At 37.2% G+C, this 15,957-nt stretch overlaps 1 protein-coding gene across 3 annotated transcripts in view; it reads right to left on the reverse strand.

The window, feature by feature from the left end:
• Positions 1-15,957, reverse strand: part of ERCC8 (ERCC excision repair 8, CSA ubiquitin ligase complex subunit) — a 28,700-nt gene that overhangs the window by 12,496 nt on the left and 247 nt on the right. The window contains exons 1-8 of one of the 3 annotated variants that reach the window (XM_050330103.1): positions 15,589-15,842; positions 14,110-14,205; positions 13,859-13,960; positions 7,233-7,356; positions 5,562-5,643; positions 4,869-4,937; positions 2,603-2,669; positions 1,279-1,382 (exon numbers count right to left, since the gene is read on the reverse strand). In XM_050330103.1, the coding sequence (XP_050186060.1) occupies positions 1,279-1,382; positions 2,603-2,669; positions 4,869-4,937; positions 5,562-5,643; positions 7,233-7,356; positions 13,859-13,959 (547 nt within the window). In that variant the 5' untranslated portion in view covers position 13,960; positions 14,110-14,205; positions 15,589-15,842. Of the gene's footprint in view, positions 1-1,278; positions 1,383-2,602; positions 2,670-4,868; positions 4,938-5,561; positions 5,644-7,232; positions 7,357-13,858; positions 13,961-14,109; positions 14,206-15,588; positions 15,843-15,957 lie in introns of those variants that run through there. The other 2 variants (XM_050330102.1, XM_050330104.1) reach the window with 2 other exon arrangements.

Consider the following 15,957-nt stretch of genomic DNA (forward strand, 5'->3'; position numbering starts at 1 on the left):
TATTATTAGATGGCCAAAAATCATCTTGAATCTGTCAGACAGAAATAAAATTCGAAAGAAAGATGTTGTGTTTGAACAAGTCAACACATTATTCAAAGGAATGTATAAAATGGCACTCATTATTTTTGGAGCTACAAAGAATTTTGGTTTTCGTTAAACAAAATCTGTCCATTTTTAACAAAGTCTTAGCTTTCTTTAGACCATTTTCATCTCAGTAATTTCTTGAATTTCAACGAAATTTAAAATAGACAAAACCAGACATCTATATTACCATGCTACAAATGACATAATAGAGAGCATGGTTATTAAAACAGGTATTTATTGCTACTTCATATCCTTTAACCACACATTTTAGAAACTTAGTTTGACTTTACAGACATTTTCATGAATTTTTCTAAATGCAACTTAAGTTGCACACAAGTCAGACTGAGTGGTAGCTTTAATCACTGATTTATGCTACACAAATCCCTTTGTTCAGAAGTACAACACACAGTTTCTCCTTTGTGGTTCAATTCCAAATACTATGTATTTTTATGTCAGAGTAGCAACTGATTAAGTACTTTTTTGCACTGTCAAAATGAAATTTATTTTGTCCAGAACTGACCCACAATTCAGGAGATTTGGGGTTTTTTTTAGTTTCAGAAATGTGACTTAAAAATACATAAAAATGTTAATGCTGTGGTCAATTACAGCTAATACAAGGTATCATTATGCATTACTAAGATTTAATTCAACCTCTTGTAAAATGAAATATAATCATAACTTTACATTCTGCTGTAGTCTTTAGGTATAAAAGGAATAGAACTGATTTTACGACACCTCATATGAAAAAATATTCTAAAGACTTATACAGGAAGCAAGACTAATTTAAACAGGAAAAGGAATGCACTTTTGTGGGTTTGTTTGTCTTGTCTTTGTTTTCAAAGGAACTAACTACCGGAACAGCTTATGAAGTATGAAGTGATTGTTGTTTATATAAAACCTAATCTACAGCATGAATAAATTCTTTCACTGACAATACAGATAACAAAATTTCCCATTTTAGGGGAGAAACCGTTTAGAACAGATACACTGTTATTGTCAAGGAGATCCCTCTAAAACCGATCCCAGGCACAAACACTGTCTCTGTAACAGAAGTAACTGAATGGCCTATGTTATGTAGAAGGTAACAAATGGATTATCACTACTCACATTGCTTGTCTTAGTATCAATATATTTATGAAATATAAGAATGATTCTAGTTACATATGCACTGCCACCAGTTATATTCTGCATTACCTGCCTCAGAAGACGCCTTGGACTTTTCCCCATTGTGTTGATCAAGTGTACTCAGACATCCAGAAGCTCTCCTGACATCCCACAGTTTTACTCTACCATCAGCACTAAGAAAAACAGATTTGCAAACATAATGGTAATTAAGTGCACCCTGGTTCAATAACCGTCTTCCGTCAACTCACCTGGCCCAGCATGTGGGCACATTCAAGTCAAAAGAATTTCATTAAAATTTTTTTAAGATAAATTTCAGACATATATTTACATGTATTGATAAGTATAGCTGTTACACTGTCAGCACCTAAGAGTGAATGTTCAGCTGTAATACATTTGCCTCTTTGTCTACAACATAACATCCTTGCATATATACACAGACGAGGAATAAACTTGCTAATAATTCTTCTGTTGATTAAACTGCAGCTACAGACTCCAGCATTATCTGTAACGGTTGTCTGACAACTCAGAGCTCCTGCTATCACAGATCTATTGTGTGACTGGTACAGAAATTGTCTACAAGCAAATAATTTTTCATCTGCTAAAATAAAACAAACAACCAAACAAAAACTCCAAAGCCACAACATTCTGTTAAAACATTTTCCAACTTGTTGAGCCTTTCAGAAGCTTGGCTTTAGAAAAGGAAGGTTTGCAACTCTGGTATCAGCTTATCCAAATTTCACTCTAAACTTACAAAACAGTCACTTCTCTCTGCAATTCAAAAGAAAAAAGCATGGCAACTAAAAAAGTGAGAACTGTCACATTATAATCAAAAGATGACATTCACAAAAGCTATAGGAAAGTCAAGAGGATTTTTCACATTAAAAATAAAATTTTTAAGGGACAGACAATAAAAAAGGAAAATAAAAAAGGTCCAGGAATATCAATATACAATCCATATTCACTGAATTACTGCAGCTTGGAAAGTTACTACCCATCAGCTACGATACCCAAGTTAGGCCCTTTCACATGATTGAGCATGACTAACCAGGATTTTAATTTGAGCTAAACATGTTTTACTTTGTTATAAAACAGCTTAGCAATGCACACACTACTAAACAGTAAGAAGTGAGTATCTCAGTAATGCTCTATCATTTTCCTGTACCTTTAAATACAATTAGTGTTTCAAAATTTTGTACAAACTTCCTATAAAATAAGCTTAACTTATACAGCACTTCAGGTTTTGTGTTTCTATGGAAGAGCTACACAGGTAAAAGTCAGCAATGAAGATTAACTCCAAAAGGGCATTAGAATTCTAAAAAAATATTCATTAAGAATATATAAAATTTTACTGACAAACATTTCAGTTCTTTTAAGGGTTCAGCAACATCCCTACCTGCCTGTTGCCAAAACATATTCATGACGTGGGGACCAAGACACTGCCAATACTTCTTGCCTGTGACCTAAAAATTATATGACAAAGGTTATACATATCATTTTTTGTAAATAACTAAAAGTAAAAGTAAGTATTTAGTTCAATGTGACACACCAAGTCAGAACGGTAATTGAAGCAACACAAATTTGAACTTTGTGAAACTATATCATTTTGGGATAGAAGTTACTTCTCTTTGCTCTTCTTGCTTGAAGTAGAAGAATGCAGTGAGTTGAAAGTGACAGAGTCTTGAATTTATGGTGTGAAATATTAAGATACCCCTGAAGCTGGGGAAGGGTGTGGAGCACAGGTCTTATGAGGAGCAGCTGGGGGTGTTTATCCTGAAGAAAGGGAGGCTATGGGGAGATCTTATCACTCTCTACACTACCTGAAAGGAGGTTGTAGCCAGGTGGGGGTCAGTCTCCCAGGTAACATGCAACAGGCCAAGACAAAATGGCCCTACGTTGCACCAGTGGAGCTTTAGATTGGATAATAAAATTCCAGTAAAAGCACGTTTCCCAGGGCAGTGATTGAGTCATTACCCCAGGGATATGTAAAAGATGTGTAGATGTGGCACTTACAGACATGATCTAGGGGTGGATTTGACAGTGCTGGGTTAACGGTTGGACTCAATGATCTGAAAGGTTCTTTCCTATATATGTGTGTGTATATAGGTATATATATATATACACACACACACACATAACTTCAAAACTTGGAAAGGTTCAAAAGTGTTAAATAAATACAGACAACAGGAGGTGTAAATTGTGCTAAATGGAGAGACTGCAATCAGGCTTCATGTAGTAATAGAAACACATTTTTGAAAAATAAACTAATTCATACAAATACATTTCTGCTAGTGCAGTTCAGAGCTAAGTGAACCACCTTGCCCCTCCTACATCTTCTAGTAGGTGGTTTTCCGTTACCTAAATTAATCAAAGGGCTATGGTGACCAGGATCATACAAAAAATCTCCATGATACAGGTACTACAGGATACACTTGAAAGGGTCAAGGCAGACACATTTACTTGGATCCATTATTACAATACAGTCATGCATTTAGCTCCATTTCAGCTGCTAGGGTTAGCCTATGTGAAAATTCATACCTATCTTCAAGACAATACTGACTGCTTCAGGTTCTGTAAAGAATTATTAGATCATGCTAATAGGAGGACATATTCTCCCTCCACTTATTCATCCAATATTGCACTTGAGCTAACTGTACCAGGCTGTGTACAATGACACAGAGCTTGTGCCTAGAAAGCACTAACTTTTGTGTTAAATTATGAAGTCCTGATGAAACCCAACCGAAAGTCTAGAGAACTGTTTTTGTTGTTGCACTCTCTTGTGCTCTTGGTTCTAGAAACAGAACATGAGATGCCTATTGTGGCCAACCCAGTCCATAAGGGCTTAATGGCTTAAGCTCCACATCACATGAAACCACCTAGGCTGCTTTTAGACTTGAGCTAGCCAGTGAAGAAATAAAGCTGCACTGAAGAAATAAAGCTGCACTGAAGAAATAAAGCTGCATTTGCACATTGCTGTGTCTGACCTAATGTTTCCCTACAGCTTCTAGATCAGGTCTGGCTCTTACCTGGCTGGTTTGAAGCATGAAGATTTACCTTGTAATTGCCCTCATTTGAGCACACGTATACATACTCACACTCCAAAAAGTACACATTCGAAAAGAGACACGAAAGGCACATTCTCTTTAAGTGCCCAAAGTAAAGGATTATGGAACAATAAACCTCTATATTTAAATGAATTAGGAAAGTGCAAAGGAACATCCTTCTACAGAAAGTAGTATCTTGTCTCTTCTACAGAAACCAGAAACTTCTAAATAAATCCATTCAAGCGCCTCCATAGGATTTTTTTTGAGAGTTTTGTTGTTTTATTTGTTATTTGGGTCTCTTGTAAACAGCCCCCCATAAACCCCCAAACCAATGAATACACTTAACCACATAATAAATAATAATCACTATTAATTAGATTAGGAAAATGCCCAAACATCTGCAGTAACTGCTCATTGGTTAGTATTTGTATTGTCCAACTTGTTAGCATTAGAAAACACCCAGAAGAACCTTTTGCTACTGTGTAACTTTCAAAACTGGCTAGAAATAAATTAGTCACTCTACTGACAAAGAATACTTTGTATACAGTGTTTCTTTGCAGGACTTGTTTTACTCAAAGTAGTTATTGTTTAACATTTATGTTTCAGACTAAGAAGTACCCTGCAGTATGTGAGAACTGGATCCAGACTTCAAGTCACAGAGCTGTACTTTGGGGCTTTTGGTACCAACTGTAACAAGAGAAACAAAGACAGTTAAAAACCCCCCAGCATTTGAGAGAACAATAACAACAACAACAAAATCTTAGCAATGACAAAGAAATAGAAGAAAAATGCTAACTGCGTAAAAGTTCATTCAGTCAGAGTCAATGCATTCTATTAATACATTTACATTTTTAGTCCAAGTACATTTGCCATGTAACAAACAAAATTTAGAAACTGGAGGTAAACAGGGCACTATTTAGGAAACTTGAAAATGTGTCCTCAAACATTTTTTGTTGCTAAATATAGTTAAACTTTGTAAGTAATACACATCTATTTACACAATTTACTATGTTTGGATCTAAGAAACCTCAAATGCTAGCTTATGTAGCAAAAGGTAATCTAATTATAGCTAAGAGTTTTTATCAGGTAGGAAAATTGACTGATGCATTATTTCAGAAGAACAAACATGATATTCTCATTGACATCATCCAATTAATGGACAGCATTTTATTTTACCAATGAACCTACGTCTTATGAAGACTCAATTTATGTAAAAATAAAATAGGGCAGGTAAAAACCACTACTAAATGTTACTGGCTTGTTACTATAAACCCAAAATATGTAAGACAGTTCTTACAAACAGATACATACCTGCTATTAAACAATGCTTTGTAGCAACTGGAGACATGTGATGGCTATACACTGTTCCCTCAAAGTGAAATACATCTGCAGGCTGATAATAAAAAGATTAAACTAATGACAGTGCAAGTATGTTATCAGAATGTAAATGCTCATCATTATTTTTCAAGTAAAAATAAGCAACAAATAAGACTAATATAAATACTACTATTTACATAGTCATAATAATTCTCCAAGTTAGAAGCCAGATCACGTAAACATTGCAAGGCACGTGTTATGCAATGTTTGGAAATGTTTTCCAAAACTAAGATAACACCAGAACTCAGAGATGACCAAAAATAAAGACCAAGAAAATTAGCTAATGAGAAGCATGAACGAAAAACATTACAATTATTAAAAATTAAAGTTAGCAAGAAAACAAGAAGGTTATAACGTGGAGATGAGAGTCAACAGGAAGGAAGCACTTAAGACTTTCAGAAATATCACATACTGGGTCCAATTCCTAAAAAAATTAAAACATTATCATATAAAATTATTAGCTACCTTACAAGTGTTTAAAATTAATGAAATATAATATTTACTTCAATAAACTTTAATATTTACTTCAATAAGTACAATTGCTTTCAGGTAAACTGCTTTTGTTGTCTCATTCTAAAATACTGTATATGAAAAATCTCTTGAAACTAAGTTCTCTGTATTTTCAAAAACATCATTTGGTGGCAAAACAGGTCATTCAATAACCTTCACATGAACGTGGAGATGAGAGTCAACAGGAAGGAAGCACTTAAGACTTCCACAAATATCATATTCTGGGTTGCTCATACATTGCTCACAGAACTCTCTGGAAAGCAAATTGTTTATAAGAAGATTAAGCAACTGCAAATGTAGCTTCATATCTCACAAAAAAACCCCAAACAAACAAACAAAACCCCCAAAACAGGTAAAAATTTGTTTCCTATTGTGTCAGTAGGATGAGAAACCTCTAATTTTCTAAAAATTCTTTCATCATGTGTGAAACAACAGTCAAATAGTATCAGCGTAAATTCATTAATACATTCACACAGGAAACAGGAGCAGTCATGAATCCACAATTCAAAAAGAGATGAGAGGCAAAGTACCATAAATTCCTACATAATCTGTTTACTTTAATAATACCGGTTACATTGGTTAGCATTTTCTTAATGGCTTCTCTCATTCCCCAACAATATCTAGAAATGCTGTCTATACTGCTTACAGAAGCAGAATTCTGGACCTAGTGATCCTGAATGCCAAAACCACTACTCCTTCAAAACAAGTATTTAGATGCTGGTTATTAAAAACTCACCCTGCTGTACATTACCATTACACTTAACTAACAATCCCCAAGAGTGAACTTCAGACTATACCTTGGTGGACAAGTTTACATAGCAAAAATTCAACTAGCTGTATTCCTTATCACAACAAAAGCAGAAAGGATTGTCCCAAGGGTTCCAAGCTCTCATACAGTTTAGACATTCAGGTCTTCAGACAGGGAGAGGCACACACCAGGGTATATATGAATGCTGCTGCTGTACCCACAGTTCTAACAATAGGCTGGTTTTCATCCTTCTGGATACTTGCTCCTGCTCAACTCTGGGAAAACTGCAGATGTGGAATGAATAACACATACACAAAGAAGCTTGCAAGCCGCAGAAACTCTCTTACTTGCAAAGTGTTTGTATCCCATATTTTTAAGGTTTTATCAAATGAGCTGGATGTAAACATGCCAGTGTCATGAGGATACCACTGGACTGTCTCCACACTGAATTTATGTACATCAGGATGGCTCCTAAAATCAAAGAAAATATTCCAATTGGTCAGTCTTAATAAGCATCTTGGAATTGTCTTGGTATTCAATGGCAAGTAGAAAACATAGTTTAAATATGGGGTTTTTTTAATTTGTCCTGAAGTTTTCAAGAAGAACTAGTTTTTTGTTGGCTTGATTTTCAATCAACTAATACTAATTTCCTTGAAGAGTCCTGATTTCAAGAAACTAGAGATCATTATCTTTTGTAGCATATCTCAAGTTAAGACACTCAGAGTGCACAGTTAGAAGCACATAAGGCACTAACATCTTTTGAAATGTTTTAAGTTGCAATGTTTACCGTTCTAATGTTAAATATGATAGCCTAACACTACAAATCATTTATACTTCTGGAATTTCCCCGAGAAATGGATCTGAGAAATGGATCCAAGAAATGGATCCACTGAAAAATACAACCACAAATACAGTTCAAAAATTTCATTATTATTAGTGAATAATTATAGCTACATAGTTATTGGCAATTCATGTATGCTGATGTTACCAGATATCAGTAGACTAAATTACTGAGAATCACTTACGCTTGCATTCAGAAATGACAGAGAAAGAACAATAGGAAACTTTGAGCTAAACTCTGGATAGTTACAGAATGCAATATAGTTAATAATACATTAACTGTGGCAGAAAGAAAGGACAGCAGAGCAAATCTTGACAGCTCCAGGATACAGACAGAACTGATCAGGCTCTGAATAATATATGTAATTTCTATACCTGGTAGACCACTAATATCCAAGGTGGATTCACATGTATCCAGCTTCATGGCCCAAAATCATGCTTCCAGACCCAGAATTACCATTGCTGTGGGTTAACCCTAGGCACCTACACATCACCACAGCCCTGTTGCTGTGGGTTAACCCTAGGCACCTACACACCACTCTACCCCCCTGCAGCAGGATGAGGGAAAACATCCAAATGGTGAAGGTGACAAAAGTTGTGGATTGAGATAATCACATTTTAATACAGAACAGGAAACAAATAAAAACAAATGCCATCCCCCCAAAAAACAAAAGACCTCCACAAACCCCCAAACAAACAAGCGATGCAAGAGCAATCCCTCATCATAGGCTGACTGATGACCCTTCAAAGTCAGAGCAATGGCAACCCCTGGAAACGGAACCCCTTTTTCCCCACACAGTTTTATTACTGCACATGTTATAGTACAGTATGGAATGCCAATATCTCTCTGGTCAAGTTGGGTCAGGTGTCTCAGCTGTGTTTCCTCACAGACTCCTGTCCACCCCCAGTCTCCTCACTGAAGGGGTAGAGTGAAGAATGTTGAATGCCTTGACACTAGCAAGCGCTGTTTAGCAGTAGCTGAACCTCAGTGTGTTCTCAAGACTGGTTATAAGTCTGAAACATGGTAACGTACAAACTACTATGAAGAAAAAACCTCCATCCCAGCTAAATGCAGTACAATATGAGAAAACAGTTTAGCCAGCTCCAAGTGCAGCTAGTGAAGGGCTCACAAGATTTCCTCATTTCTGCTCTTATCTTTGCATTTTTCTCTCAAGTGTCCTGGCCTCCAAAGCAGTAACTATGGCAGGGGTATCATTGTGTAAACAGAGATGTGGATCTTTTGTATTTTGGAAAGATGGTTGGGATAAAATTATAATAAATAATGGCCAGTCTTCGCAAGCGAAGATCCGGGGAAGGTCTTTACACCTTCCAGCCTGCGCATTGGATTTTTTAGGTGAGACACAGTGTGCGCGGAACTGAGCCCACCCTTTAATCCTAAGGTTCATCTGCCGGGGCCAAGCGAGCTTGGACGGTGGCAGCGAGGTCCTTAGGACGTAGATGGATTGCCTATTAAGGGTTAACGAGCTCCACCTGCCCGGGAGTGGCCCTGACCGGGAATCGAACCCGGGTCTCCGCGGTGACAGCGCAGCGCCTTTACCACTAGACCACCAGGGGCTCCTATGATAAAATTAGAGGAATGTTATATTCACATCCTAACAGGAGTTATAACGGTACATGAATTCTAGGGTGAAATGCAGTTGCTCCTTTCTGTATGGAATGAGGCAAGCAGGCTCAAAACCTATTCCACGATGATTCTCATACTTGAAATATACAACCTCAAGCACCTGCTAAGAGGGGTGAAACAGAGAGTGGAGCAGAGTGAAGACATTGTGAATAGGGTCTGTTGAAATCCTAGAAGGGAGGGGAACGTGATGGTACTTTTTACCTGATAAAATGCATTGCACCTTTCAACCTCTCAAGGGAGACAAATGTCCTGCTGCTGAGTCAGCAACTGTGGAAACATAGCTCTTCTTGGATGAACTTGGTTCATTGTAATCTAATTGTAAAGCTAATGCACATCTACATCCCAAACTTGCCTATCTCCAACCACCCCTCACCGACTAGGCACTTATATTTTATTGGCTGCATCTTTAAAAGTGAGAGAATTTTACACCATTCAGTAACAAAGATATGTCAAGCTCTACCTAAACATAAAGAAATAGTATAAAAGTAGGTCAAGAATGGGGAAAAGTTAGGGAAGACTCCATTGTAGCTTCTGGAATCAGTGAACAGGTTGAACCTGTCTTCACCCTCAGAGGGACACCTGTTGGGTAAAAACTGTGCTCTATGTGCAGTGAGTATTTTTATTGGGATTAGAGCTTGTCTGTGTATTGCTTTGAATATGATTTTGCAGTCAGATACGATCACCGGCAATCCTTGAACCTTAATCTGTCGTCATTTTATATTATTAAGGGTGTTATTCCATCAACTGCTCATGAGTCCCTCACAGGCGCTAGCAGTTGTTGGCTGTGGATAACTTGGACAAAGTGGTCACTGCCCTTGGTATGTGACCTTGAACAAGTCAGTTGAACTCCCTTCAATCCAACAGGACTCTTCAGTGAAGGGTCCCCATAACAGGACACTGACAAACTGATCGGGCACAAGGGTCTCTATTTTCCTGGGACAATGACAGACTAATCAAATGCTGGGGTCAAGGAAATATCCCCTTTTCACATGACATTTATAGATTTGACTTCACCTCAACTAATAAACCTTCCTGCTCTCTTGGGTTGCATCTTAAAGTTAGACTGAAGCCAGAACTGACAATACTAAACAAGAGCTACTGAGTAACTGTTGAGCTTAGTTTCATGACATTGTTTATTTTTGAGGCATATCCTAGAATGGCCCATTGTCCTGGCACAGTGCTATAAATTTTGGGCATTTATTCTTCAGGGAAGTATACTGATTTTGGCTGGGGTAGAGGTAATTTTCTTCACAGTGGTTAGTTTGGGATATGTTTTGGATTTGTGTTGAACATAGTCCTGATATTATAGAGATGTTTTTGATTGCTGAGCAGGGATTACACAGAGCCAAGGCCTTTTCTGCTTTTCATACTGCCACGCTGGTGAGGGGGCTAAGAGTGCATGGGAGGTTGGAAAGGGATACAGCCAGGAAAGTGACCCAAACTGACCAAAGGGATATTCCAGACCATATAACATCATGCTCTGTATAGAAAGCTGGGGGGAAGAAGAGAATACCTTTAGAATGCTGGTATTTGTCTTCCTGAGTAACATGTGATGGGGCCCTGCTCTCCTGGAGACAGCTGAACACCTGCCAGCCCACAGGAAGTGGGGATTTAATTCCTTGTTTTGCTTTGCTGCATGTGCAGCTTTCACTTATCCTATTAAACTGTCTTCATTTCAACCCATGGGTCTTCTACCTACCTTCTACCCTTCCAATTCTCTTCCTGATCCCACCTGTTAGGGAAGCATGCAAGAAGCTGAGTGGTTCTTGGTTGCTGACTGGGATTGACATGACAGAGTCAAGCTAAATATCTTCAATATCTGCAGAGCCAGGAAACCAAGCATGATTCAGAGTGAACTTACTCCTAGAGAGGCATTTGTATGCACCATGCAGAAAAACCTAAACCCATGGAACTATTTATCCTGGTACAATAACTGGTAAGTGTACAACACTGGACTGTGTTCAACACCACACCTGAACAATCAATTTTTCCACAATCCACAGGACTGAGGAATGAACTAAAAAACTCTTGAGTAGCTCTGCAGGAATCTCCTTTGATCTGGCTAAGCTTAGTAGCGGCTACATGCCATTCAGCCTAGTTTCATGTGTCAGGGCTGTACGATATTCCCAGTTCATTCCACATGCAGTATTTTCACCCATTACTCAGAATATCCTTTTCTACCAAAGACAAATACAGAATTAATTTTATGTATAGTAAGGTCATTCCCATTCATTCTTCCTACTCAGGTTTTGAGTAGAAGAGACTACCTTAAAGATAGGCATTATCTTTATATCATCTAGAAGCTAGTACTGTTTGGGTATTCTCAAATGCCAGTTTTTGTCACAGGACAGCATGGATTACATGAAACCAGGTGAAGCTCTCAGTGCTGACTCCCAGAAGAGCAAGGAAAGCTCTATTTTTTATGGCTTTTTTTTAATAGTGGTCTTATAGTCTAGATGAGAAACACTGGGTAAGTTCCAGCCTACCACCAGGCATTATTACTTCTGATGTTCTGAACTATGGGACCCTCATCAAGCCCAGTTTGGAGACTATTCAGAAACAGCTTCAAAGAACCTCTAGCAAGCGCTTATTCTTTAAGTAGCTTTGAGACCAGAGTTGTGTTGTGCCCTGCAAACCATGTTTCTTACCAGTAATTAGAAATTCATTTATGATGTCAAGAACTCTGCTTCAACAACATTCCAAATATCTGAAGGTATATATAAACTGTAGCTATTTTAGTTAAAATAAGTATTTTCAAAACATATTAGGAAGCTATACAAATACTAGGAATCGATTAGGCAAGAAACCTACTAAGGTTATTTAAGCAATAATAATCATAAGTCTGTCATTTAGAACAGTGTCACACAAATCTGACTGTAAGTCATTAGTAAGATATATGCCTCAACTAATAGCAAATAAAAGATGCACCTATGCAAATTAACACCTACTCAGGAAACAGACTACCAACTAACCACGCTCATAAACAGAATATTCAAGAACAGAATATTTCTAGTGACCTAACTGAAGTCAGTGTTGGCACGATTTTAGCACAGATTTGACAGCTTTTACGTTGTGTCCTCTTAGCATGAATTTCTTTTGGTTTGCTGCATTTGTTCCAGAATTTGTTTCAGCTGTGAGATTTGGGGATGTATAGTCATTACATGTTCTTAATTACAATTTAAAATAATTTTGTGCAAGAAGTCCCAGCCACAAACACCACATTCAGCTGACTTGTGGTAGATTCTGTCCCTACTGATTTGTTTTGATGGACGCTTTATTGGCTTTTTTCCTTCTTATGGTCCAAAATACCATTACGGACTTTTGTTGTAACAAATCTATTCTTGTATACTGGGCTCATGAAGCTCTCAGAGCTCAAATAATTTGTAGACTGGGAAAAATAAGGGGAAAATGTAGCTACTAATCTTTAACACAGTAGGACATATCTTATTGTCTCAAATGAAGTTCCAACTTACTAGATAACCCTAAAATCCAAATACAAGGAAAAATGAGCTTTTGCTAAAAGACTTAATGGCCATAATGGAAAAATTTATACTGCCTGCAGAGAAAATCTGACAAATCAATAAAGGCTTTGACTCTTTACAAAGATTACACACAGTATGGCAGTTCTTTAGAAAATATGTCCCATTTTTTTAGTAACACATCTGCCTTCATTTGAATATGCTCTTAAGAAGTTCTGTATAAATTACTGCTGCACCTGGTGAACACCAAACTTAAAATAGCTGGAACCAGGGAGAGAGGAAATAAAACCAACAGCAGTAAATAGGTGTTTTTTCCAATAGATCTTTTTTCCAATCAGATGAACAGACTTATGCAGATAATTTTCCTTCTGCTCAAAAACATATTTATTCAAATATAAATATTATATATATTTGTGGGATAAAAAGAACATTTCTACAACAGTACCAAAACTTTTTTCGTCATGGTTACTGGCATAAAGTCACCGAATTTCAACATGAAATAACAATAAAACTCACAGGTGAGGAACTGTGAGTTAGAAGAGAGTTTGGCTGTGGTTTTTTTCCTCTCCTATCTTCTTCTACTATTAAAATGTGATTAGAGTACTAGCTCTGACTTCTTTTTGTGGGGTCTACAGAAATATAAAACTCTTACTTTAGTTTCCATGTTAGAACAATTGATATCCTCTATTTTAACTTTTGAACTGCTCTAGATGTGTTCAAACAATACCACAGAGTCATTGTACATATATTGTAACTATTAGAGTAGACAAATCAAGAAGAAACAATTAGTTCCTGCTACTTAGTAAATCACATAAATCACCACAAAGTTTCTTCTTTTTTTGCCTGTCAGAAAACATAAGGCATCACACTAGCCTTCAAAAATTTCTGGCACCATTTTCTATAGTCTTTTTATCCTAGAAATAATTTGAAAGTTCATTAATTTGAAAGTTCAATCCTAGCCACACAAAAGCTATCCTATGAACTTTTAATATAATTTTGGAGTACTTACCTTCCCACAGAGAAAAGTGCTTTACAGGTGTAACTTGGTTTTCTGCTATAGTTTTCAAGGTCATAAAGTACAATAACACCATCCGATCCACCAGATAACATGCTGAAAAGTGTTAATAAAGCACAAAATTACAACATTCATGATCTCAATATCTTCAGTATAACTGAGTGTTCAACAAGAAAATAAATCCTTAGTACCAAAACACAATGAAGTATTCATATACGTTTTTACCAACTAAAGAATATACTTACTATCTTCCCTCAATAGGCTCAATATCAAGTGTGTTGATACCACTCCCATGTATTCTTTCCACATCTCTATCTTTATTTAATTCCAAACTTAGAACCCTAAAACCAACAAAACAACAACAAAAAAGAAAAACAGAGACATGAACAAGAACAGAATTATTGAATGTAACTGTGCAGCTCTGAACAGCTAAAACCCTAATTCTGTGCTTCTTCAATGCATTTAAATCATCCTTGTAATATTTTTGCAGAACTACATGACACAGGGATGGAAGTAAGTCTTGTGAAGTTGGTAGAAAAAAATATTTTGTTGTTTGGAAGGTCATCATCATCATCATCATCATCATCATCATCATCATGCCTAGGCTTTGCAAACGAAGATTTGAGAAGGGCTCTACCCATGCTGTTTGGAAGGTAATAGAGAAATAAATATGTAAAATAAAAACTGCATTTGGGGTCAACATAGGAAACAAAACCGGATTGCAATTTGAAAACATTGGGCAACAGAAACATTCAGATGCCTTGTAGTCACACCAGATATTAGTTACTTTGAAGCTTCATTATGTAACATTCTTTCAAGCTTCATCCTACTTGGAACTACGGACACCTAGCGGACAAACTCATTTAGTTTATCAAGTTTATCAAGTTTTCCTTTAATGAACAAAGTTTGTGTGTTACATTTTCTAGAACACAATAAATAAAAACTAGGCTACCCACATGATGAAGCTTCTAAGACAAACTTTTCTGACCTGCAGTAACTTGTATTTTTAAATATGCTAATATGTCACATGGTCAAAAAAAGAGAGATTCTGCTTCCTTAAACCATACTATTTGATATAAAATTTAGCCTTATAAGATGATCAGAGCGTCATACAGCACCATTTTGTCAAAACCACTAATAAGAACAAAATAACTAAGTAGGTAACTGAAAAGCTGAGAGGCAGAGTCACCCTACTTAAGATCAAGTGGCAAAAATCCTGATGTGAGAACCTTAGGCTGTTATAGGCAGGTCCCCAAACAACACCTCTGTAAATATGCTTTAAAAGCAGCAAGTTATTTAAGTTCTTTTAACAGATGTGAAATATAATTACGGAAGAATTCACTTAGAATATACAAGATACCTAGTTTAAAACCTTTGAGCTCCAGATTGAATTTTAGTGAAGCACGAAAAGCCCCTGCAGAACTGTTTTAAAATATATAACTTTAAAATGCAGCTATAAATAAAATCCACTGAAGATTATAGATTTTTTTTTTAAGTCAAACATTCTTAATACTGAATGCTACATGAGAGCTGGAGGCATACAAAGGATGTAACCGTGTTGTCACAATGCTCACTGAAAGGAGTTTCCTGAACACCAAAATTAATTTCAATTTAAAACATTCTTTTTACAATGATACAGCTCCCAAAACCATAAATCACGACCACAAATCCTCACAGTGGACTCCCATGAGCGACTGAACCGAGGCAGGTCTTATTGGATTTACCTTGAAATACAGCTGCAAAACTTGAATAAATATGATCATCTTTTAGCACGAATATTAACAAGCCTGTCTACGCAGCCGCCACTTCCCACAGAAGCTGCTGGGAACCTAATAAAAGCCCTCCATCTGATTCTCCCGCAATGAACCAGCAGGCCGGGTTTCGGAAGAGGGCGGACGAGCCGGTGCGGGCACAGAGCAGCACAAACACCTCGTCTCTCCACAGGCGGAGCACAGCCGGGAGCGGACCGAGCCTCCGGTTCAGCTGTGCAGGAGGCGAACCGCGGTGCGGGGATGAGGCACCGGGCACCGCAGCGCTCACACGCCAGGACACCGCAAACCCACACCGAAACGCGACCGGCGGGGCGCGGGGAG

This window comes from Myiozetetes cayanensis, unplaced genomic scaffold, assembly GCF_022539395.1.
Source record: "Myiozetetes cayanensis isolate MyiCay16 unplaced genomic scaffold, myiCay2020 scf4, whole genome shotgun sequence".
Taxonomy (NCBI): Eukaryota; Metazoa; Chordata; class Aves; order Passeriformes; family Tyrannidae; genus Myiozetetes; species Myiozetetes cayanensis.